General features: G+C 39.8%; 1 protein-coding gene across 1 annotated transcript; it reads right to left on the bottom strand.

The window, feature by feature from the left end:
• Positions 1-5,631: 5,631 nt before the first annotated feature.
• Positions 5,632-25,903, bottom strand: STEAP4 (STEAP4 metalloreductase). The gene is made up of 5 exons (XM_026795954.2): positions 25,789-25,903; positions 10,417-10,872; positions 8,552-9,079; positions 7,832-7,996; positions 5,632-6,834 (listed from the first exon to the last, which is right to left on the bottom strand). Exons 2-5 carry the CDS (start codon positions 10,870-10,872, stop codon positions 6,565-6,567), a joined length of 1,419 nt encoding a protein of 472 aa, XP_026651755.1. The 5' UTR covers positions 25,789-25,903; the 3' UTR covers positions 5,632-6,564.
• Between the last annotated feature and the right edge of the window lie 1,012 nt (positions 25,904-26,915).

A 26,915-nucleotide genomic window follows, 5' to 3' on the forward strand; every position in this document is an offset into this window, starting at 1 on the left:
TGTCAGGAAGCTTAAACTTTACAGTGATCTGTATTACTGTTGGAAAATTTGTAGCAGGTCTGTGAACCAAAAAATATGACAACTGCTGATAATTCAGAAAGGAATTAATTTAGGCAGTGTCTACAGCATGTGTTCTGCAGGAAGAGAGAATAGCTAATCACAAGGTTGCCTTCTGGCTTTCTAATCTGCAAAGCTCCTCGTAATTAGGGAACTATCCTTAGCTTCAGGAAATCCAATTCCTCTCCTTGCCTCTGACTTCCTGTGTGATGTTGTATGAGTCACTGGCACAGGGATCATTAAAGAAACTTGGGATATGTCTGTGAAGACAGTAAGTGTGAATCTAAGTGTCAGCTTCTTTGTAAAAGACAGGGAGGACAGCTTTGCCAGGAAACATGGGTGTTTGAAGAAGAGATGCTAGAAGTTATTCAGTAGTATTCGGTGATACTTGGGTATTTGGCATTGTTCCAAGTTAGGCCCTTTATCCTTCCCAGACTTCTGTAACTGGACAGAAGGCATCCCTCAGGCAAGATTGGGTATCTTAAGTTCTTGGGTTTATTTATCTCAACAACGCTCAGCAGGCTTGCCAGTAAGAACAGACTGGAGTTTCTGAAGTGTGACTTGAGGTTTAACCTTTAGACCAATCCAATTAAAGACGGGATTTGGTTTCCAGTTTTTACTTACGGGATTGGAAAACAGAAGCTACTAGAAAAACAAACTATAATCCTGTATGAATTTAACATAATTCCCTGCAGTTACTTCTGCACCCATTGCCTCTGATTGCCAGGGCTGGTTCTAAATGACAGCAACACTGCATCTGCCCTGTTGCACTGCTCCCAGAGCTCCACTTCATCACTAGACTAGTGGAGAGGGGAAAGGACTGCCCTTCCAGTCACCTCTTCAGGTCCTCCTCACCCTGCCCAGCTCTCTAGTCTTCTTCACCAAGTACTGTAGGAATTCTTTTAGTTCCAGTTTTCATGCTGTGTGAATGGTTTATTCATTCACACAGAAGAAAGCTTCAGTGAGATTCTGTGTTTGATTTTGCTTCTTTAACTATAAAATGAAGATGGTGGTGTCTTGCATTGAAACAGAGCAGTCTGTTAAGCAATCTGCCCTCAGCCTGTACTACTGGGCTATGGCAGCTTTTCTGGTTTTTTACCCCAAGGAAAGAGTTCTTCCCACTACATTTAATACTAAGACATGCAAGCCTTGTGCTTGATGCACAGCTGGGTTTGGTACTGCTGCTGCTCAGCCATGAGTAGTATGGTGTGGCAGCTACCTTTCGAATGGTTGTTGTAAAGGATGAGAAAAGGTGTGTATTTCTACCCGTTTGGACTGGGGAAGAGGTGGGATCCTAAAGCATAGTTTGAACTCCAGGGCAGCCAAGATCAAATTCTTCATTTAATTATTTACAAAGTACTGAAGTAATTGGCAATTTGATTTATAATTGCAATCAAAAATGTGTGATGTTTTCTGCCATGGAGCCAGTAGAAAAGAAGAAAACCAGCCTTTTCTTCCTCCCCCTTCTTTCCTTCTCTCTCTCATTCATTCTAATAGCTTTTTAATTTTGTTCCATATACTTTTCTCCAGTATTTCCAGTTTCCTTAAAAATACCTCCCTCCTTTGATGCCAACACTCTGTCATAGATAATATGCCCTAAACATGGTTTTTTTGGGGCTATTCTAGTTTGGTCTAGTTGTGTTCAACCACTTGTGTCCTGTAATGGTTATAACTTACATTATTTTCAATTTTCATGTATATATTTTCTGAAGGCTGTAAAAGAGAGGTTTATAAAGACAACATTTTCTCATCTTCCATAAAACTGGAGCAAAAATTTAAGGGGTAGCTAGGAAACCAGAAAAGGCCTCTGCACTTTTAGTACGACTGTTGCTGCTATCTTGAGTCTACTGACTGCAGTCAAGCTATTCCTAGTTTAAATCTGAGCACGTGTGAAGAGAAGCACAGTGAAGGGATTGAATCTCAAATAATAAGCAAATCTGGATGTGGAAGCAAAAAAGAGACAGGAATAGAGGATGTTTATGAAGACATGAACAAAATTTATCACTTCTGGCTCGCAGCATTTGGAGATAAGCTAGCTAAGTTAGCTACGTTTCATGCAGTTCTCTGAGGTCTGTGCATGTCCTGTAAAGATTCTGTAGTGTATTCTTCTTGTAGCACAGAGGTAGCTTATAAGAAAGGAGAATGTAGGGGTCTAGTCTTGTCAGAGCTAGTATTTATGTCAGTTCTGGGTACCCAGAGTCAAGAATGTTAGGGCAATGTGCAAGAATAAGAGATGTGTAGTTTTCCACAGGGATAGATAAAAATTATATCTTGAGGAATGTCAGCTTCCTCAAGGGAGAAAATCATTCATGTTACTCAGGAATTAGTGATACAAACGGAGATCCACAACAAAAATCTGTATAATGCAGATGGAAAAATAGTCTCTGTAAGAGACAAAAGCTTCCAAATTGTGTAGGAGAGAGACCATATTTAGGCTATTATTGGTACACTGAATGCTTATTAAATATGCTAATCATAATAAGGATGAGCAGGCAAACATGGGCTACATAGCTACTGTGAGTGTTCACAATATTCACTAGCTCTTGATTTGGGTCAGTGAATCCAACATGCTCAACAGCATTTCTTGAAACAAAAGATGCTCTTGCAAAATCTTGTGTCTGGTAGGAGTTAAGAGTGAAGCTGCAGAAGCCTGACATACAGGAATGAAGGGGCTCTTTTAGAGTGGGTCACAAAGTATCATGTCTTGGAGTGAAAGGTGACTGTTAGATAAAGAAGCCTGACAGAAGGCTGTGCTGCAGAGCAAAAATAAGTTGAAGATCTCAGGACTTCAGTGCACAGTGTGGTTGAACTGAAGGGAATTTCTCCGATCTCCATGGTTCAGGATCCAGCAGTATCTGTGGTATCAGCTGCATCCCCGGGGGCCAGTGTGTGTCTGAAATCCCATTCTTAAGTTTCAAGGAAATCTAATTAATTAAAATACTTCCCTTTCACTAATAAGTATAGTTTTTAGTTAAAATAGATATTCCCCAGGTATAAAAAAAAGGCAAAGAGTTAAATTAACCTTATCATGAAGGGTGTAGAGGTCTACCCACACTATGCTGTCTATCCCACTATGCTCTAGTGCATCAGAATAAAACTTTCTTATATAATGAATCCCAAACCTAGTTGTTACTGTGACAATATCCATGTGAATATTTATTTAAAATGCTGCAATTTGTATTTTCTAAGTGTTGACTGATTTAGGAGTAGATCTAAGAATGAATACTTTATTACTGCAGGAGTTCTTTGAATAGCATTATGTACATATACACATAAAAGCTTTTCTTGATTTCTGGGAACCGTATGGAACCAAAATTCCATTCATGATCCTTCTGATCTTTTTTACCAGGCTTTGTCAGTACATAAAAGGAGAAAAAAAAAAGAATCAGCCATGAGTAATGCATTACAAGTTTCTGGGCACTTGGTATTGTTTTCAAAATACTACCACTGGATACTTTCACTACCAGTATGATTACTCAATTTGTTTTCTCTGCCATGTTCAGGAAGTAAATTTGTAAATGAAATCCTCCTCAGCTGCCCAAGAACAAGAGGATATGAAGAGGACATGAAATCCCTCAGTCAGATGTGAGTGATGGAGATCTGACCTGTTACCTACTGGAGTCAACAAAGCACCTGCTGCCAAGTTCAGATGCAAGGGCTCTGGATCTGCTCCTGAGAGCTTCTCTACACCTCCCTTGCAAGCAAACAGCATTTATTGCCTCCTTGGTTTGTACACAGCCAATATTGGCACTTGATCCTTGGAGTAAAGAGCAAATTACAAATCGTACCCAGCTGCTTTGCATTTCCAGTACATCTTGCTCTGTTTTCCTTTGACAAAACAACGTGATATCCGTCCCCAAAGAAGTTCCTTTGTCTTGCCTGCAGAAGGACAGCCCTGTGGGTGTTTGAGACTATGGATTAGCTGTGAGTGAGTGTACAAAGCAGCATTCAGTCTGGCCATGGTAACTTTGTGCTAGTTCCTGGTGAGGGTAAAGGAGACTTGGTTTGGCCTTTTTTAACACAAGGCCCTCAGAAAACACAAAGGAGCCTGTTCGCTCGGAGGAAAAGATGCAGAGCACTTGCACTGTTTGTATTTCATGAAGCACAGCTTTTAAATGGGACTTGCCATGGCTGCTGGAGTTTAAACTCCAACCCACAGGATCAGCTGTGAGAGAGGAAGGGCAGGTTTTAAATCTGAACTGGGAGAGAGGCAGAAACCCCAAGAATAAATCCTTTAAAAAGTAATATCAAAATGCAGTATGTGTCAGTGCTTTGGAACTGTTGCTACTTGTAATAACATAAATCTGGAGTACCTGTCACTGAGACTAGAATCTACCACCAAAATGGCAGATCTAGAGGATATTCACTCAGAATGCTGCTACTTATTTTCTGCTCTTGTCTGTCCCTTTGTACTCATGAAAACACAATCTCTCTTTTTTGTTCTGTCTTTTCCTCCTCTCCTTCTACTGCTTCCATCTCTCCTCCAGGGAGCTGTAAGGAGATGTTACAGGCATCCTCACAACAGTGTTGTCACTTGGGCCTGTTGAGCCTGTACCTGATCCCTTCTGCAAGAAATGATTCTGTGGAAAAACACTGAAGGAAGCTTGAAGTGTAGTACTACTCCTTCATGGCACAGGTCAAGAAAAACTTTTGTAAAGACTTATATCAACATAAGGGTATCAGTTTGGGACGAGTATAACATATGCACTAGCGCTGGTTAGTAAGAGTACTTGGTGCCAGAATTCTTTCTAAGCAATCTGGCTCCATCAATTGCTGATAGCCCAGATTACTTTACCATTCTTTTGGGCATAAAGAACAGATTCGGGAACAGAGGATGACATGAAGAAAGGGTGTATTGCCCAGAATTAAAAAGGATTCCACTGTTGAGAAATTTTTTCAGAAATATTGCTCAGATGGTTGTTTATTTTTTTGGGGTGTAAAAAAAAAATATTTTATTTTATTTTATTTTGTTTTGTTTTATTTTTAAAGCTGCTTGATAGTGCTAGTTTGAAAGCACAGCTAGCTATACTAGGTAGCATGCTTATACTTTCATGTATGTGAGTTTTCTTTGTATGGACAAGAGAGAACAGCAGAGAGGTAAAAAAAATAGTAAGCAATTTTCTTCCTATAAAAGCAGCACATTTTTTTCTTTTCTTTATTCACCAGTCCAAAGGAGACTGTTGGATCTTCTGTTTGCAATTTAACAGGAAGTCACCATCCCAGCTGGAACCTCTTCTTCCCCAACATCCTCAGCCTACTTGGATGACTAAGCAAAGATCTTCTTATGTGAGCATCCAAAAAGCAAACAAAGATGGGGGAAGACATGTCCAGGCAGCTGGCTGAAGGCAGGATCCCATTTTAGTATTTTTTCCAAGGCTTCCCAACACCTTTGTGCAACTGAGCATGCCAGCAGTTGCATCTTAGCAGAACAGGTTCCCAAAATAATAACAGAGCTCAATGGTGTAAAAAAAAATCTTTATTGTCTTTAAAACATGTGCATTTTCATAGAATTTCTGTAATATCACATCCAGCAATTTATTTTTTGAAAAATCAATTTTCATAGAATTTCTGTAATATCACATCCAGCAATTTATTTTTTGAAAAATCAACAGTATTATCTTCATGAGATATGACTATGACATATAACCCCTCAAATAAAAGGATTTTCCTTCAGTTTCTTTTCTTGCAACTCACTGCTTACACAAAAAAATCACAAATCATTTTTTTGCCTATACTTGAAAAGCTGAGGCTTGTAAGCATTTCTCACATCTCTGCCATTTTGATCTCTACTCCTTCCCCTTGCCCCTGAATTTCTGGTAGAGCAGTACAAGCAAAGATTCAGCAGTCCTTGACCCACACACTTTGAACATCAGGGTTCCTGTACACAAACCAAACAAATCTTACTCAACCATCTCCAAGGCATCAACATAGCTCTCATCTTGGATCAGATATTAATGGAGGACAAACAATGCTGGGAGGCAAAGCTCTGTTCCTTAGCTAGCATCCATCATGCTCCTGTTCTGTTGGTGCTGGTGGCTTCTGGGGTTAGAAACAGGGAAATGTGTGGAAACTCATGCAGGTGTGCATATGGATCTCTGTGGAAATGTGTAGGTGCACGTAGAGCTGAGTCCTGATGGACAGGATAAGAAAGAGGAGCAAAGACTGTCTAACACCAAAGGTTTCTGTGGTTCTGCTCAGCTCTGGAGGAGTTCAGGACAACAGAAGAGGGACATGGAACAACACCTACTTCTCACATACCCTTCTTAGGATGGAGGGTAAATAGGCAAGGGGAAATAAAGTGAGAGGGTCTGCACCTGTCTGAAAGCATGCCTGGGGTGCAGAAACTCAGTGGCCTCATTTGTATTTAAAGCTTGTCATTGGTGTGGCTTTGTTTTATAGAGCCTGGCCAAGTTTTCACTTTTTCTCTCCCTTTACAGACAGAGTAGCTTAAGACTTCATCTGAATATGCCCTCATAATATATTTTTTAATAATACAGTGTAGTCTAATTATACAGCAGACTTGTTGATAACGTAATTTGACTGTTTTGAGTATTTGGGATTTCTCTCCCAGCCCTGCCGAATTTGTGTGAGACGTTTATCTATACAAGGAAATATCAGCACAAATTTGACAACCAGTACAGCACATGGAACAATGAGGGAGAGGATATAGATGTTTGGAAGATACCACTTGTATGCTGATGGGCTCAGGAACCATTTTCCACCATAAACCAGCGTGTGTGCAGTGCACAAAATCAGTGCCAGATATCCCAGTTTGGACTAAAGGAGAAGGAAGGAAAAAAAGAAGGAGAGAAATGGAGGTTAAAACAGTAAATTAAACCAGAATAAATGCAGATTTAAGGACACAGTAAGATTTGTGGCATATGCCAACTTGGGGACTGGTGAAATGAAACTGTTTTATATAACATAAAGGCTCTTATTATTTAAAAAAAATAAATTAAAATGGATATGGATTAAATAGTTTGGTTTTTTCTCTATCAGTAGCCCTTATAATTTTTCCTAGCTCCCACATACTGCCTAGTGGCTGTCAAATTTGTGAAAAAGCAGAGAAAATGCTGACATTTAGTGGGGAGATTAAAGATTTTTTTATGCTGTAGTGCTAATCCATCCAGAAGTATCATACTGTGCAGGTTTTTTGCCCTGATAAAACATTCATTGATAGTAATTTCCCCTTCTCTTGCCTCCCCTCCCCTCCAGCCCAGCTCCTGCAGAGGCACGGCAGCTTGCACCAAACTTCCTCCAAATGGAGAGCTGAGATTATAGTGTTACCAAGGGCAGCCTGTTTACAGTCACAGCAGTTTTTGCAGTCTGCAGAAATTGCAGATTCTCTTTAGATGCTTGGCATTGAGAAGATCTGAGTTATAAAGTAATTTTCAGTTCTATTTTAAGTGAATTATCTTGTGAACCAAAAAAATTAACCCAATAAAATGGCTAAATTATTTTGTGACTTGGTACAATTGTGGAATTTGATGTAAAAGTCAGCTTTCTGTTTTTCATTTAGGAGCTCACATCTTCCCAGCTTTCTCTTGTTAATACAGTAATCCCAGTTGTACCATAAGCAGCCATCAGAGCAGTTGTGAGTTTTTACAGCAGTATGGCCATGTAGATGTTTTTTTCACTGTGTGATGGTGGATAATGCACATTTGGAGAAAATAATGAAGGAAAGACATAAATCTCTAGTAAACCTGCCCATGGCCACTGTTGATAAGGAAAGGAGGTGTTTTTAAAGAAGGTTTTTTAGAGATGGTCTTCTTACCTGAACAAATCTAAATTCTCGCCAGTTGACATTGTTGCTGACTGAAGGCAAGGAAGTTATTCCCAGAAGAACAAATAAAAAAAATCCTAAAATTCCCAAAGCCAAATAAGAGTCACTAAGCCAGGCCTTAGTGTGGTCGAGTGGTTCAGTTTTATTGTTCAAGGCCTGAAGAAAAGAAGACCAGGTGTATTTTAGTGATAGAAGTTTTAGAACCAATAAGGAGAAAAAGTTTCCTTACAGGTAAGTAGGAGATAAATGTTATACATTAACTCTCTGATCATCAGAGATTTACTTTGAATGCCTGTTCAAAAAGCAGAAGAATTATATTACATATAGATTCCATGTAACTGTATTTGAGGTGCATATTTTACTGTTCTGTAGACTTGTTGAAGAGAGATATGTGATCCTTTGTTAAGTAAGATCAGAAAGTCATGTTATATTTCTGAAGATATATGAAGAAATAATGTTTACATTTTCCCTGATTATTTTATTAATATGTCAACTATCTAGGAGGAAGACTGAGGCCAGAAATCCCCTCAGCTCAACATAACATCAACAAAATATGAATATATCAATGTCTGAAAGAAACAAAAGCTAGGAATATGACTCTATTTTAAAGAACATTGGACTGTCCACATGGATTTCTGAAGCTCCAGGTAGATGGTAGTATTTTAACAGGGCCAGAAGAAAGCAAGACTTAGAGCAGGGAACAAAACTTACCTGGGAGATGATTCCTTTGCCGGTTCTCCAGCTTGCAAAGGCGCGCAATGGAGTAACAAGGGTGAACACAGCATGCAGGGAAGCAAACGCCAAGGCTATCAGTCCAAGCTGTTTCCTACACTGCATCCATTTGTCTAGCCAGTCTGGGAAACGGCGGTACTTGGTCCCTCTGTATAACTGAATAATTGCAGCAAATATACCAGGCAGATACACCAAGGCGAGAAGGATGAGTGCCATTACAGGGCAGACCCGATTTGGAATGGTAATTGCAATAAAAAATGAAAAGTCATTTTTTTCATAAATATAAGTGTAAATTATATCAAGAACCACACAGTATAAGAAGAAGAATGCAGTTAGGCCAAGAGACAAAAAGATGGGAAACTTCCACATTGGAAAGAGTTGCAGAGGGTAATTTTCTATTTCCTGAGCAGCCAAGAGGGATCCCTTATCTACTGGAGTGAGACCCAGTGCACGAACAATATTCATGACCATTTCTTTAGCTGCCACATCATCTCCACAGACAAACACCTGCAGATAAAAACAAACAGAAGTTTATTTTTTTTACAGATTTTTGTGACTTTCTCTGCTGCCATCCTGCCTGGGTATGGACAGTAAGAACAAGCTTCTTTGGCTGCCTCTTTGCTTACTCTGCTTACTGCTGACCCAAATTAACATAGGCAAAAATGTACCCTATAGGTGCTTTTGTCAAAAAAGTAAATGAATATGATTCTTTACTTTAGGGAAGAAGATTGCTTCAATTGGCAAAATTTTATATCTGGAAAGAACAATGTATAACAGGCTTAGTGTATGTCTTTGAGTAGAAAACTTGACATACTTTTCTGAAGATGTGCAAGTAGTTTGTAAGCACAAGATTTCATAGGGCTAAATTGAAGCAAAATTTTCAGTAGCAGGAAGTAAGAGCAAAATTTTCAGTTGCTGCTATAGTGGTCCCTAAATACTCCAGGGAAGTGAGGACAGAGATCTTTAAAACGCGATTTGCCTGTCACAAAAGTAAATATTAGTTCTTTCCAGATGTAGTAAAATAGTGAAGAAAACATCTTTTCTGTGAGTGTGTAAGACAATATAGTCCTTTTGGAGCTGGGAGAAAGGGGGCAATTTCTGCTTTTTTTGAGCTGGTGAGGGTTTAAAGAACCTTGGCTTGGAAGCCCTTGGGTATCTAGCCAAAACCATTTATCTGGCAGCAAAGTTAGCAATGCTTTGAGTAGCTGGATGATTTCATGTGTTGTACAAGAGCGCTGTTGTTTGAAGTGACTGAAAACAGGGCCATAATAAATTATTTATCTGCTTCCTATGGCCAGCTCTGTGCCTGCTGGCCTGTGGTTGAGGAGGTGGTTAAAACAATTTGCATACACTGATGTTGTGTTAAACTTAGGTGGTGATGATTTAAAAAGCTTTAATTTATTCACCTTTCAGCATACTTCTTTTGCCAATACTCATTGCCCTATCACTTCCCTTGTTTTGCTTTCTTCATTTTATTCTTGCTGTGAAAATTCCTTCTGTCTCATTTCTGTTTAACTTTAGACCTCTGATGACCACTTGATGCAACACTCCTGATTTCTTGTATCAAATCTCCTTTGTAGCTCTGCTATCTTTCTTCTTTTACTTTTCTGGTGTCTCTAAACACCTTTCTGAATTCAGAGGCCAGATATTTATATTCAATGTCATACCATATGAAAAATCCAAAGTAAATTTAGCTCACTTTTAGTTTGAAATGAGAGACTATAGTGACATCATCATCTCAGCTCTGCCTAATTCTGCTGTCTTGGGTGTGTTTTGTGTAGCTGAGAAGAAGCCATGTGATGTGTAACTCTGTGGCAGAGGAAATCTCTGTTGCTCAGCCTTACCTGCCGGCTTGCATCCAGCGTGCCTGACTGCAGGGCCCAGGCTGACACGGTGTTGAAGGCTTTCACAACCTTACTGCCGGGCAGCAGCTGTGCCAGGTGCTCCGCGTTCGACTCGGGATACTGGTTTAATTTCAAGTTGTTGCTTATGTCCACCAAGACTTTTCCACGGAGAACCTCTGCTAGTGGTGTAAGAAAGTTGTAGTGCTGCCTCTGGATTGCTATAATGATGATGGCAGCTTTCTGTGCTGCCTCTGCGTGGCCCAACACCTCTGCATCCTTGGGAATCAGGTTGGATATCTGGGTGCTTCGGCTTCCATACACCACTGGGTAGCCAGACTGAATCATCTTATGCCCCAGGGCGCGTCCAAAATCTCCAGTTCCAAATATGCACACTGTCTCTCTTTTATTAGAAGTGTTAGGAGCCAAAGCCATCGTGTTGGAAGAATTTTTATTCATCTTTAAAAAAAAAAAAAAGGAACAAACTAAGCAAAACATCAATCTCTTGGAAATAAAAGGTTTGTATTCACTCTGGGTGTACAAAATAGACACCTTAGCCTCTTCTTGTCCTTTAATATGAATCCTGCACACTCTTCTGAATACACACTCTCAGAAGATTAATGTACAGTTTTTAAAAAACCATTCTGAATATTCAGTCCTCCATGTCTTACAGCACTCTCTTTTCCATCTATTATATGGATTTTAACATCCAGCTGAACCTTTTCAGTTTTCCACTCTCAAAGAGAAATTTGGAGGAAAAGACACAGGAGTACAGAGAGCAAGGGTACCATACTTTTCAGAGTAATTGCTGCTTATTTATGCTGTAGAAAAGCATTGAGGAGGAGTCTGTTTCTAATCAGATTAGAACCTGGAAGGTCTTTTTCAAAATACTTTATGAAGGGTAATTATAAAAAGTAGCTATAAACCTATCTATTATTCTCAGTATTTCCTTAATGAAAATAGTCAGTGCCAGTTTGTTTTATTATTGTTCTTCAATTTCCTGAAGAATGTTCCATGAAGCATTTGGACAGTGGACTTGAATATTTCATGTTGAAAATAGATTTTTGATATTTATATATTACTCATAGTAAAATTCTCTTTGAGGTTTTATCTCTCTACCTTTATCACTGTACCTGGCAACTTCAAAGTCTTTAATGTATTATCCATGCAATGGCAGTGTGTTCGCTCTGTACTTGCAGAGTGAGACCCATGCTACAAATACAGAATCAAAAAGGTCTGTTCCATAGGTCTTGCAGTAGGTCCACACACTGCTCTCCCTTAACAAAGGTGGACTCAGAGCAGAACACCCAAGACATCCAACAGGAGACCCTGGTCTCAGGGTCTGTCCATTAGACAGACCCGTCTGACCTGTCTCTTGGACTGTGCATCAGTTTGGTGCTTAGAGCAGCAATTTAATTTGCAGAGCCCCAGTTCAATTCTTAAACTGCCTCATAGCTAACTGTCCTAATTAGAGCTGTGGGACCAACAGGTTTTACACTTTGCAGGTGAAATTGTAAAGAAAAAAATGCATGAAATGTTTAGTTAGAACCAAAACAACTTCTTTGCTCCTGTTGTTTATGACCCTTTGCTTACATTCTTCTGTGAAGTACCATTCAGAATGCTGCAATTTATACACACTGCCTTTTAAAACACCGAGATGATGTTCTTCACTTTCTTTTGTATTTTCCTCTAGCCTGAACAGTTTTTTCTTTTTAAAAATCTGACATGATTTTAAATTATTTGACCCAAAACTTGCATTTGTTTGGTGAATGAACACAGTCAGGCCTCAGCTTCTCCCTACCTGCCATGACTTAGGGATAAGAGCTGTGAGTCAAGGACGCAAACAGCTGTGGCCTATGCTTTAGGGCACATACTTTGCTTGCAAGAGAAACACATAAATTCTTATTCTGAGAATCGAATGTGAAGATTTTTTCTTGGACTGTTTCTGTATGTAGCTATGTAGCCCTCGGCTGGCCTCTGCCTGCCCAGCTGCACTCCTGCCCTGAGCTCTGGGAGCCCTGGCTTACAGAGGTGCCCAGGCAGATGCTTCTGGTCATCGGGAAGGATAGGATTGAGGCAGAGGAGGGCTGAGCACCCGTGGGCTGGAGGATGTGTGTGCCTCAGACAGGCCCCACGGGAGGCTCTGCAGTGCAGCAGGGGGCTAACCCTGGCTCTCTGCAGCTGGACTCCACGTACTTTGACAAGTAGTACACCGAGCATGAAAACCGATCCTCAAAGGGACCCATCTGAATGTGCCTTGCATATTTGTGTGCTCTGACACATGCATAAAGTTGCAAGGTCCTTTGACATATTTGAAAATCATTCTCTGAAGGCTTTATCAATGTCCCACGAGGCTCTAATGTGACTAAAGCTATGAAATTCCTTTCTGGGGATTGTCTGTATTTCAAAAAGAACAGAAGGGTTGCTTATGTAATATTAATAATGGTCCAACTCAGTACCTAATAAGACTCAACTCTCCTTCCTTAATTTTAGTTTTTAATAAAGTAGTCTCCTATCTAAAATAAAAACTTATTTGTAACATTCAATCATCCAGTTGAAAGTGTCTGTATTTGTCCTCAAGAAATCCTCAAGTTTTTGCTGAGTGAACTGTGCAATTCATTCTCCTGTCTGAACTAAGCATGGAAAAAACCAAAACTCAGACGGATGACATCAGGTATTATATTTGGTAGATCAGTGGAGTTATGTTTTGTTTGGGCTTATAAACATATTTAACATAGAAATGGATCCACCAGTGAGAAAGAAGTCTATAAAATACTTCCATTGTTCACTTATACTGAACACTTCATTTACTAGTGAACACTGAACTTTTTTTTGCCAGAGAAGAAAAAAAGAGGGAAATTAAAGGAAAAAAATAATGTAAGAAATAGGTTTTTTTCCCCAAAATATGGTTTCCTGAAGTGCTATCTAAGATGAAAAGGGAGTGTAAAAGGGATAGAAAGCTGAAGAGAGCTAAGGTTTGCTTTAGTACTTGTGGTCTAATATAGCTTAATACCATTTTTAACAAGACAGACAATTTGCTTGAATAAATTGAGCAGAATTCACTTTTTCTTTGTAAGAGATAATAAGGATGCCCATAGCTATTATGAAAGCACAAATTATATATTAGAAATAAACTATTCACCAAAGAAATTTTTAACAAATGGATTATATTGTAAAACTGATAGTGCATCTGTTATTTCTGAAAATCACATGTAAGACAAAACAAGTTTACTTTTAAATTCCAGGTCTTCTGCATGCCTTCTAAAAAATATAGTAATTAAGTTAATGTTCTCAATAGAACCCTTCTTTTTCTTGTTTTTGACATGTCTTTGTGTCAGCTGGCTCTAACTGAACCAAAAGAAGAGTTCAGTGGGTTGGCAGTGACTGTCTGGTGGTTAATTCAGGCAGTAGGACGGAGCATATAGGGAGTGCATAGGCACATCCTGGCACTGCTGCCTGTGTTTGAAGAAAATGCAGCATCTCAGGGCAACTGTGTGGTTTTAAAGGCAAAAGAAGGAAACTGGACTCCCAGATTCATGGCAGCAGCAGCTGCAATCTAAGAAGACAGTAATTTTCTATAGAATGAGGTGTTTTATTGTGGTGTATCAGCGTGACAGATGGGAAGCAGAAATATATCACAAGGGACACAAGGTGTTTTGGTACCTGACAGCTCAGCCCAAAGGCTGACACTGGGCTCTCACTCAGCAGCTGGTGGCAGTGGAGCTCTGCTCCATGCCCATGGGTTGGGCTGGGTGCTTTCAAAGCACCAGAGCAAAGCAGAAGTACCAGCAAAGAAACATGCAGTAATCATTATCTGTTCTTTTACACATGTAGCTGTAAATTATCTGAGAAAATGCCATAGAGATTTGTATGCATACATAATATTTTTCCTTATATCCATCCTCATAACATAGAGCACTAGTAATGCCTTTTGTTATTTGAAAGATAATCTATGTAAACTTCTGCAATGATAGATGTGTCCTTTCTCCTCTGCATTGTTGTCGTATTCTTCTACACAGAGTTATCCTGTTTTAAGGAAAATGGTGGTAATCTCTGAGTTTTCTTGGTCAGTAAAGATGAAAGGAGATGCTGGAAATAAAAGAAGTCACCTGCAACACTGTCATTTTCCCCCACTGTATAAACGCTAAGGGGAAGTGAACAAAGGGGAAGGGGAAGGTACAATGTTTAGTTAAGCAGTTATGTGCAAATTCTTGAAAATGTAGGAAATTGAATTAAGACAGGCAGATTGCTTTGCACATGGGAAAAAGGAGGGATATCCTAGCAGAAGGAATACCACAGATGAAGTAAAATGCCAAAAGTGGAAAAGTGGAGATAGGATGGATAATGGAAATATCAGAAAGATGTAACATGAAACGCAGATGGAAGATCGGTGGAATGATTCAAAAGTTAGAAAGACAAGATGAAAGGAGCAGGGATAATTTTACTTTTTACATTTTAAAAAGGAACAAAAAAGAAATTGCTCTGGTTGTGATCTTAAGAGGTCCTTTCAACAGCAGAATGAACTGTGTTTAAACCAAGTCTGACAGATACTTGTCTCACGTGTTTGTGTGAGACCTTCCTGTGTTGTGGATGCTGAAGCTCCTTGCTTACTGCTTTCTCAGCCATTTCATTAGGCAAATTTTTGTATGAGCAATCTGTATTGCCTCCCCCATAGTAGACACAGCTGTCAAAGGTGTCAGTTTATCCCCCTTCTCTTCGCAGCAGCCTTTGTGGGACATGAAAGCTGTTACTATTTCACCCTTTTCTTCTAGAAATAAAACAGTCCCACATCTTTCCTGTAACTTGTTTTTCTGAGAGAGGTAATCTTTCTCATGGCTTTCTTCTGATGTTTCTAGGCTAAACTGCTCCAGCTGTTAATTAAAAGTGTGGCGCTGACTGCACTCTCGCAGAGCTCTTACCAGACAGAAAAGGATTGCTTTGGTTGCCTCACAGTCCATATGCAATCCTGCTGTCACATTTGTCTCATTCACAGCACAGCTGATTCAATAGTCAGTCAGCTTGTGATGCATGAAGGTGATGAGTGCTTTAGCAAGGGGTGTGTGGCAACAGGGACCAAGATGGGGAGTGCAGCACCTGGTGCTGAGCTCATTGTTTGCACACCATCCACATGTCAGATTTCCACCTTGGAGTGACTTTAGCCCTGCAGCCTGCATGCCCACTAGCATCTGAATGCATTCGGGTCCACCAAGACAACCCTGTAGTGTAAAGCAAAGCTTGAAAGTGATGATCTGCTTCTACATCTGAGCAGAACTGAAATACCAATGCAAATGCATCCTCCTACACCCAGTCCTTTAATTGTACCTCTCCCATGCCACTTACTTCATCCTTGATTTCTGTACTGTTTTCAGAGCTGTATCGTGCACTCGTTCCCATTGAATAGTATCATATTTTTTCAAACTGTAGCTTCAATTTGTCAAGATTATTCTGATTTCCAGGCTGTCCTATAATTTGCTTGCAGCCCTTTTCAACTTTGTCAGATTGTCAACTTTGTCAGCTTTAATAAGTAGAATGTCTACACTGTCATTGATGCCATTTAATGAAAGAATAGGAGTTTTTCCAGGAGAAACCCCCTGTATATCTGCAGTAAATGCAGTCTATTTTGACAATGGTTAATAGAAAGACTGAAAAATGTTTCTTTTGCTAGTTCCACAGAACCCTATCTTGTATTAGTTTAATCCAAACTGCATTTTTTTAGTTTGCTTTTGACATTTTTTCTAACATTTACCATACTAAAAAATTTGCTCGTGTTAAGTTGTATCACTTCTGTGATTCACAAGGCCTGTTATCTTTTTATAAGAAATAATGGGGTTGGTTTGGAATGTCTTATTCTTGATTAATCCATGTGCCTATCATCTATTTCTTTCTTATATTCTGTTTGCTTCCTCTATTTGCTTGAGAATTGTATTTAAATGGATCATTTAAAAGGACCATAATTCTGCACCTCCTCTTTCATCTTACATTTAAAAATATCTGTTATTATCTTTCCAGTCTTTCAAAACTTTACCTCCTCCAGACAATTCTTAAACACAGTATTTACAACTGTGGAAGTGCTTCAGTTATCACCTAAATGGTGTGAGATGAATTCCATCAGCCTCACTGATCTCAGGTCATTTAACTCACATAAGCATGGCCTAATCTCATTTTTCTGTCATTTAGCATGTATTTCCAGCTCTTCACTACTGATGTAAACCCTTCTGTCATGGTTGACCCTTGCATTGAACAAAAGCAAAATAGCCATTACAGAGTTGGCTTTCTTGGAGTCACTAGTCAATAGTTTCCCTCAGTTGAATGGTGGATCAATTCTCTCCTTGATTTTTCTTTAACAGTTTATGTTTTTACAAGAAACTTTTTGTTATTCTATTTGTACCTTACTAATTATATTTGTTTTTGTGCTGTGGCTTTTCAAATCATATCAACATATTGGCACAATTCTGTGCTTGTCCATAGATTTTGGTTTATGTGTGTTATTTGAATATAAAGTTTTGAAGAACTGGCAGGTCCAGCCACATGGCTCTCTTATGGCAGTCCGTGCTCTGCATTGCAATCTTTATGTCTCTGCTTTTAACAGTGTTTCTTTAAGCAGATGCCAATCTCCTGACCTAATTTTCTTCTTGAATTGTACTTCCCATGTAACATCACCTTCCCACCTTCAGGATCTAGTGTACCCTGCTTGCTATTCTGCTCGGGGAAAAAATCCATTTTTTAACACTTGATGTTTCTTGGTTGCCTGTGGTGGCTCCAAGCTGTGACAGAACCTCTGTATTTTCCCCTCTTTGTCCACAATCCTTTACTGGGATTATATTCTTTTATCTCTTGATTCAGGGCAAAATTTTAAAACACAAAGCAGGATATAAGGACCATGAGAAGAGAAAAGGCCAAAGAAATTTGACCTGTTGCCATGTAAAAGGAAGGTTTATAAGTAGGTCATGGTGTTGTCTACTGTAGGAACTAGAGCCAGGATTTACAACACTGTAAGAATCTTAATCCCAAAGGTGGACAGAAGGATTATACACACAGCAAATATTATGGGATTTTAACTGTAAAAATGATGGGTCAAAGGCCTTCTTTTTATGTAAACTAATTATTTTTACTGCTATTTCCATGTAAATAACAGCAACGATTCTGTTACTCTGTGCAAATAATAGAGAGTGTAAGGGATGGGAATGGCCTTTCAGGAGCAGATTGCCATTGCTCTAGTACAGTATTCTGGAGGCAAATGAAAGTTCTGACTTAAAACATCTTGCTCACTATATAACTGAGTGTAGATTCATATGTGTAAATTCACATATGGCTATACAGAATTCATGGCAACAATATTGACTACTTGTTCCAGTGATTCTTTGTAATAGAATTTGGATGTGAAATCTGTTTTCTAAGTTCACCTGTCCAGGAAAATCTTGGTTTCCCATATTTCAAAAGGGTTATTCTTCTATAATGATGGAGAGATTCTTGAATTGACAGTTGGAGGCTTATTAAATGGAGTCCATTGCACAGATGAACTCTAATAGTACCTTGCTCCATGGAGAAGTTAATTCTTTGCTAAGGTTCACTAACTCTGCTTGTACAGGAGTGAACCTGGGGCATCTGGACAAGTGGCTTGGGTTCAGACTGTGCCCTCATTTTAAGCTACCAACATGGCTTCTTACATCACACCATAACCTCACTTCTCTTTTAACAGGGAGGATTTAGCTGTTTCTGGTTTGGCTTTTGTTGGCCTTTTTGTTTGTTTTGTTTTGTTTTTCGGCATCTGTATCTCTTGTTTTCATTACAGCAAAGATCAGCTGAGCCTTCTCACATAGCATCCACATAGACAAGTCCTCAAGCCTCTGCAGAGGTTTTTTCAGTCAAAGTCAAAGTATCCCTCTGGTCAGGAAACACCTGGAAGCATGCAGTTCCTTTCATGGATTCAGGAACTTGCTTACATTGTTTGAACCACTCAGGCAGGGCTGAGCACAAGACAGCTCGTTTAAATAACAGAGGTTCAGAGCATTCTCTTCCAAAACATTTTGAGAAGAGGTTCCCACCACCACTACAGAGAGTAAGCCCTGAACTCTGTTGGACCTGATGTGATTATTCATTTCAGTTTTGCTGGGCTACTGTGAGCTAATCTTGAGTTGGCATTTAATGTTGAAATGGTGAAAATAAGCCCTTGTCTCATGTCCTGCAGACCTTCCTCATGCCTCTTTGAACAGACCAAGCAGGTTCAGTCAGGTTTGCTCCCCCATTGCCTCTGTGTCCCCTAATCCCTTCCTACCTGATAAACATACATCCTTCTCAATCGTGGTTGAGCACTCCTGGTAGCCACGGTGCTTTGACACCATCCCAATGGCAGGTACTTATGCTGGGGGCAATAAAGAGCCCTGCCTATGACCAAAAGTGCCAGAGGCAGTGGACATGGCCAGGATTATTTTTAAATTTTTTAATATCAGGCCTTTGTTTCTCATTGCTTCCTTTAAATTCTACATACCTGTGGGTGAGCATGGTGAACTTGAAACAAATAACTAAATGGGTACATATGTTTATTTGGATTTATACTTTTTTCTCTGATAATTCTTAGTTTCCCATACTGTCAAGTTCTCCAAAGTTAAACTTTCATTCTCAAATAGAGGTAATTCTCGTTATTGCCTTAAATGTTTATTGCAAGTACTGGCAAGCAGAAATCATCCCTAGCTGTAGGGTTTTTTTTCTAAATAAGACTCCTGCTTTGTCTTTTAATTCATGATCAAAAGGTGCATATTAGAAAAAAAACACCCTAATACAGTAAAATTATGTATAGTAGCTCATTAAATATAGTACAAAAAGAGGAAAAGAATGACTTTATTTCTTGTATAAGAAGTACTGCATCTTTGGAATACTTTATGAAGTATTTCACACATGCTTAAATACAGTCATTCTTTTGTAATGTGGAAAACAGGTGAAGTGAGATTTAGAAATTGTCCTCAGAAAGACAGGTACACTACTCTGAGGCAATTCCATTTACTTAAAATTTAATTTTACTGTTTCCACAGAGAGAAGGAAGACATTCTATAACAAAAAATGTTTCTTACAAGATGACTTTTGTGGAACCAAATCTGCCCTAAAATACAAATTGCATTTTCTGTTTCTTGATAAACCTAAAACTAAAAGGCATGTGGCTAAACTACTGTCCCATGATTAATCCAGTGTTTAAACACATCAAGAAAGCAGCAGAATAGCTCCTGCAAACCTATTACAACAAATTATGCAAGAACATTCTTTCAAGCAAATGAGTATCTGCTGTTCTTCTCAGCAGAAAATCCTGGACTCTTAAATTTTGACAAAGCTGATAAAAAATAATTTTTTGAGACAATAAATCCTCCAATGGAGGACACTGCATTTCCCACATCTTCACTTTTTATCAGGAGTACACTAAAACTGCCTGGAGGCTCTTCAAGCAGATGAAATATAGTCCTAAATAGATGTGCTTAATGTTGTCTAAATCATAGCAAAATACTGAGAGGGCTGGAAATCTCACCACCTCCAGCTGCTCCCATAATACACAGCCATAACTTGAGTCATTTCCTCAGTCTCTTCAGGGCTGTTGTTTTATTTTGAGGTTTGTGGGTATTAAGCTTCAATTCAGCCTATTCAACTGCAAGAAGAATGAAAATATTTCTTAAAACACGTGAAGGTGAGCAAGTGTGAGGAGAGAGAGATCCCTGCCTACAGTGCAGGGGTGCTGGGTTTATCCCAGCTGGCCCAGGAGGTGTTCTGAGGCCTGGAAAGCCATGCTTGAAGACCCACCAGGCATGAAGAGGCACCTCTTGGATTCCTGCCGAGGTGTTCCCTCGCTGTGAAGTGATTTTCTTGCGAATCTTTTATCTGCCATTTAGAGACAGTAACAAGTAGCTGCATCTCACAGAGAAATAACACTAGAAATAATAAAGTCTGGCTTCCTAGGGGTTTGTGTTTCTTGGCTGATTACAGGCACTGATTGAAACTGCTTCTAATCACAGGAGATGACTCCTGCAACATTTCTTCTAGTGGATTTTATGTATTTCAAATGTATATAGCCACATTATAGTCTTTAATTTTTCAGGACTCTTCTGTGGGGTCTTCAGCTGCCCTCTTTCATGCAACATGAGAAGAAGTGAGCACTCTGTCCCCCTGGTATATTTGTTTGAAATCATAGTAAAAAAATGATTGAGGAACAGACATAAATGTGAGACACTCATGTACCTCTCCACGACTGAGAGGATTTCTCATTCCTACAGAAGTCAAGCTAAAGTAATGGACACCCCAAAAATTTGTGAAGTACACACACCCAAATGCATGTCTGTACCAAAAGAGAAGGAAGAGAGTGGAGCAGTTTTTACCCAACATCATTATAGTCTCTTGACAGTAATGGAGAATGAGGAGGGGATTTATCTGGGAGGCTTTTACTGACAGCCATCAGTGCCTTGCAATGAGACTGGAATTAGCTGAAATTAAACCAGCAACCTACCAAAACCAGACCTTCCGAACACTAAAAATGTGTTCATGCCACATATTTATTATGAGCTCTAGGAGAGCATGAAAACCGGACTCTCTTCCCATTTACACTAATGAATTCTTGATTTGCAGTTCTCTTGCTTTTGGACTGGGTTGCACAAGTGGGAGAATGAAGCTCAGTTGTTTTGTTCCACTTTTCACAAAAGAAAGGGCAAAGTGGCTGCAGTGGTGCAGTGACAATGTTCTTGGCTATCTTACACTCTTAGAAATCTGAGAAGTGAGAAGATGATGAAAGATTTAAGGAAAACAGAGCATGAATATGAAATTTTCTTGCCAAAACAAATAAATGTGGATTTGCAACATTTCAGGAATGGGGCCAAGCAGATTTTACAGAAAGCTCATTAATCCAGGTTTAAAGACATATGATTGGACAACCCAAGACTGTGGATAACTTCATCAGTTCCCTTACTCACTTGATGTGAAGTGTACTAATTGTATTTACTTGCTCCTTTTTGTTTCCTTTCTTTATTTTATGTGGACTTGAACATTTTTCTCTCTCATTTCACTGAATCTGAGTGGCGTTTGCAGAGACATGCCTGCCTCCAGGACAAAATGAACACTGATATTTTCAGAAGAAATTATTCCTCAAAAAAAACCCCCCAAAACACACCAACCCAAAGTACCCCAAAAACAAAAGGAAAAAAAAAGAGTGAGATAGATATTATAATTTGCTGTTGCATTTTTCAACACAGAAAAATTCTTATCAGACAATCTTTTCAATACTTGCCAAGATGGAAGAAGCTCCCCTTCTTACTGAGCTGCTGATTTCAAAACTCTTTAAGCAATAACCCCAAGTTACAGGCTTTGAAAATTAATTGCTGAGGAGCCTGAATTTAGAAACATGCTCTTAAAATAGAAAAAAAAAAAACCCAGCAACAGGATTAGTAAAAAATTGACAGGGCTGTTCAGGGTGGCATCCTGTGCTGAGAAAAGAAAAGATATAGGGTTTATGGGTGTTTTTGGGTTTTTTTTTGGGTTTTTTTTGAACCAAAGCATCCTTTGAATTCAGCCCAGGTTTTGCAGATGGGGGAGCTGCTGCTGGTGATTCCTGCCTGGCAAGCAGGGGTGGGTGTGCACAGCAGTGAGTTATTAGCTCCTCTCCCAGCCCAGATGTTGGTACAAATGACATCTCTCTGCCTTGGGACGCTGCTTTTGGGGCGCAGCACTGCCACCAACTTGCTTACAGGGCAGCCAGAGTTATCCTGTGCCACTGCATGGGGGACAGGAACCCTTACAACACATCTCCTACCAATCCCTGCTGCCTGTGCCCTTTGACACAGGGACCATGGTCTTCAGAGAGAACTCACCCTGATTTCTGTCTTCTGCTTGCTCCTGGGTCTCAGTCAGGGTCTGAGACCTACCCCATTTCCTCCCCCTGTGAAATATGTGGGGTTGAGGCAGAAGCCACTCTTGGTTCTGCGTGTCAAGACCATGCAATAAGCAAAAAAAGGAGTGAAGGAAAAAGTGGATATTCGGAACAGAGACAAACGAAAAGCTTTTTACTAAACTTAGCTGAAGAGCAAAGAAGAGGGTGCCAGGAGGTCGGAAACAAAGTGTCATGCTGCTTCTGTAATTGCCTAATTGGGCAAAGTAATTCCCTCCTGCAGGGTGACCCTCTCTTGATATACAGCAAGGAAATGCCATACAAAATAAGGAACTGAATTTTCTGAATAAACTCACTGTCTTTATTGAATTACCATTTTATGCTATTATGATTATTGCATAATTATCCACTTTTTGTGAGTACTCATGTCTTTTTACATATTTCCTGCTCTCACAGTCATCATAGCATGGGACCACCCCAGAGAAATCATTTGTCAAACTATCTTCTGCTTTAATGATGCCAGAAAGTGTTTTGCTCTTTGGTAATCAACCTCTCCACTTAATTTCTTAGCTCTTAAGGCTTGTTTATCTAGAGGCCTCCAGAAACTTGTTCACATAGTTGGCATCACTAAAGGTGGTAGGCAGCAGTAAAACACTTTGATCCAAGTCCTCAGGTGCTGTAACTTGTCTGAATTGGATGGCTGAGCCTTTTCACCATTGATCAAGCAGTTTGTAGCAGATTATTATAATTGAGCACCTTTGAAGTGCCAAGTTGTATGAACTCTGGAGCAGTCCATGTTTCAGAACTCAAATCAAATTTATTAATATCCTAATTTTGTAGGCATATAGTGCTGTTTATGGAGGTGGTTTTTCTGTACATTTTTACTTGTCCTGGCAAGGCTGTTCCACTCTGGAAAAGCCAAGATAATTTCATATTTCATGTAGCCAAGGAATAATTTCATGTAGGGAAATTATCCTTAGCAAAGAACCTGTCCTCAATCCTGATTTAATCTGAACCTCATGTTTTTCAAAGACAGTCACGGGAACAGCATGTCCCAGTGGAAGGTTAGAGCCAGCCTTGCTGCTGAGCCAGGCTGATCTGTGCTGCTGATCCAGGCTCTGCAACAAGCAAAGCAGCTCAGCCAAGCATTGGAAGAGCAGCCCCAAGCCAGGCAGCCTGAGCCTGTCCCCAGCAAAGTTGGGGCATTTCTCTGGTAACCCCATCAGCAGAGACAGCCCTCAACAGTTTAGTGAAGTAAAAACAAAGCTGAAAGTCACCTTGGCAGTGGTGCATGCAGGGCTGCACTCAGTAGTCGTTATGCAGTTGGGAGGAAGCTCTGTGACCCCTCCAATGAATGCCTTTGCTGGCAGCTATTCCTTGTGTCCGAGAGGCACCAGTGTAACCAGTGCTCCCCTGAGCTGGCCCCCAGCACAGTCCCAGAACCCTGCTCAGACCTCCTCAGCTGGGAGACAGAGCTGTTGGGAGCCCAGGAGAGCTCCCCAGGGCATTTGGGAGTGCCCCTGCTTCTCACAGCCCTGCCTGCAGACATCTAGCAAGGGAACCAAATGCGTATTTTATTGACGGTGCTCTCACAAAGGGGAGTACATGTTGGAGAAATTTTAAAAAAGAAGACAGTATCTGGTTCTAAACAGTGATGTCAAAAGAGGAAAAAAATACCCAGTATTTTGTTTTAGAGCACACAGGGACAGAAAGCTCCCCACAATTGAAATGCAATAAGCATTCAAATGTTAAATACCTGTCTCTACATTTTCTTCCCAAAACCTAGCTTTTGAACTCCAAAGTCAATATACAAGAAAATTTGAATAGAGTAGAAATAAATCCAAACTGCCAATGCCTCTAAAAAGTCCCAGAGAAAATAAGATATTGAAAATCTGGCAGTTTCACTCTGCTAGTTCAGCAACCAAGATGAGAAACGAAGCAATGTTGGCTCAAATCTTGAAGTTACCAAATAAAGTGGTTTAAATAAGAAATAGACTAGGGAGCAGTGAAGGAGACCTTAAAATATGTAGATTTTAATTACCCTGCCTTAAAGTCTCAGCTGCTGTCTGTAGTTTTGAGAGGCTGGGTTTATAGGGAGCACCCAGCACCCACGCTGATGGGGTTTTTACTTTGGAGTAGCCCTGGTCTGGTCCTGTGAGCTTAGCTGCAATTAGCTGTGAGATTGGTTTGTTTCCCCCATGAGCAGCCAAGATTGCCTGTCCTCAGCTGCTCTGCAGTGTGAGACATGGAATCATACATGGTGGAGAGCAGCAGATTCATTCCCAAGTGAGCTCCTGCTCTGGAACCAGCTACTAGTGTGGGCTACACACTTTGTTCATAATTTCTCAACACAAAGTAGAACTTCATCTGATTATCATTTCTGCCTGTAACTAGGAGAAGTAATTAAAAAACTGCCTAAAAATGCACAAATATGAAAAGTGCCTAATATATTTTTGTGAGGAAAGTCCAGTGGGGAGGAAGAAAACAGCGATGCTTGGTTTCTCAATGATTATTGCAATATTTTGGTATGTAGTTACAGTGCTGCTTCATGGTAGTCTAAATCATTGCTGTTAACAAATCTAGGAGCTTCAGAAAGGCCACGTCTAAAAAAGAATTTTCATCTTCCTCTAATTGCATCATTTTATGGAGTCTTAACAGACTTGAAAAAATTGGCCTACAGTCTGAGTGACAGTTTGCGTTACAGATTTAGAGAGGATATGAAATTTTCCTATATCAAAGCTGAAGAACAGTTCTGACAGCTGCAAATGTTCTCTGAATTAATAATGTGGAGCTGGTATAAGACAATATTTAAGAAAAATCCATTTCTCTCTGCAGCATTGAAGCCCCTTGCTTATAAAATATTAAACAGCATTAAAATTGGTATGCTGCTTGAATGGAATGAGAGAACTTGAAATCCACACATGAATCCATAAGTAAAAAAATCATTAGTTCCAACTTTTATTAGTGATAACTTTTTTTAGCCTGATAATTCAGGCTAAAACAGCACCCTTCCCTTGCTGCTAAAATTCAAACCAATATTTTGGCTCTGCCATAGGAAAGAAAATCCACTTTCTAGCTTCATTATTTAAACCTCACTGACCAATCCTTATTTGCAGAAGCTTTTTCTTCACTGTATAACAATAGCTATGACAAACACCTCTGGAAGATTACATAAGCCTGTTATCTGCTATGTAAGCTCTCTGAATATTAACTGACAAATCTGAAGTTTTGGTTTGTCCTGACTTTACACATAAAATTACTTTCTTATTTCTCAGTGCTTCCTTACATCAGCTCTTAGCTACAAAAAGATTGTATGATGTCAATAAAAACCCAGGAGACATAGCCTGGCTTTCTGGTCTTATTGTCTAGCAGAGGGAAAGGCAGGGCTAAAATTTCATCAAAAGACTTAAAAATTTAACTTCAGGCCCACCTAAACTTCTCAGGTTGACAGTTTAGCCATTTTGCTCCCCATTCTCACCTGCAGGAATGAGAGAAACCTGTGTCATCCATGTAAAACTCACCTGTGCACTCAACCTGCTGCAGTCCCCCTGAGCAAGCAAGAGCTTTCCTGGACCAAGGGAAACCTCAGGAACTGCAGAGAGGTCCTGCTGCCTGGAACAGATGCAGAAACCCTGGCAGCCCAGCTGGTATTTATCTAGAGGGTGAGCGTGCAGGGCAGGAATATGTGAGGGGATGTTGCAAGCCTTTTCTGTCTGTGTGGGATGAAAGAGCTTCCCGTCAAAGTCTCAGGGAAAGTCCCAGCCCTTGTATTTACAGCTGAGGTGAAGCTGTGGTTGCTTTTATCATGCTGGCACTGACTTGCCCCTTGGCTATTGGCCAGGGCTAAGGGTTGGCTGCCTTTCCCCACTCTTGTAAGACTAACCAGAATTGTGTAAGCCAGCAATGCTGTAGAAGCACAACAACAAATATTTGCCTGGAAGGAAAGCTGCTTTTCTATGTCTTGGCTTTTCTGTGCCATTCCACCTGTAGGTAAGGACAGGAAGATTGCCACATTGGGATGAAAGGAATGTGGCATGGAGTGGTTAAAAGTAGCTGATCTCTGAAATTCTCTGGATATTCTTGGTAAGTGCAGCTATCCTGAGGTGCCAGAGTCCGTGGTGGATAAGTGTTGAGAAATGAGTCTTTGAGGGATAAGCCACTGTGTAGATGTGAATTTTGTATGTTACATATCTGTTTGAAATGGGACATAATTCAAAAGAGATGACTTGAGCATCATTGACCTAGATCATAATCCAGATAAGAGCAAGGGGCTAAGAAAGTCCCACTGGCACTGAAATTTCCTAAGTTTGAAAAGTCACTTGAAAGGGAATTTAAATAATATACCACTCTAGACTTGCCAGCAATTTCTGACATTAAATAGGAAGATAGTAAAAGAAAAATATTTTTACACAATCTTGACTTTGGGAGATTTGCTGGAAACTAATTAGAAAAGCACACTAAGAAGAAAGAGTCATAGAATACGTAAAACACAGAGGTAGTTTCTAAAAACAGAAAGAAAGGACAATAGGAAGTTTCATTCAGAACAATCTGTGACTGCACTAGGGCTGAAGAAAGTATATTTGAGAGCTTGAGTTCTAGAAAAGAGATCAGGTCATGTTTGAGATTTAGAACAGGAATAGCCTGTGTC

Source organism: Zonotrichia albicollis, chromosome 1, assembly GCF_047830755.1.
Source record: "Zonotrichia albicollis isolate bZonAlb1 chromosome 1, bZonAlb1.hap1, whole genome shotgun sequence".
Lineage (NCBI taxonomy): Eukaryota > Metazoa > Chordata > Aves > Passeriformes > Passerellidae > Zonotrichia > Zonotrichia albicollis.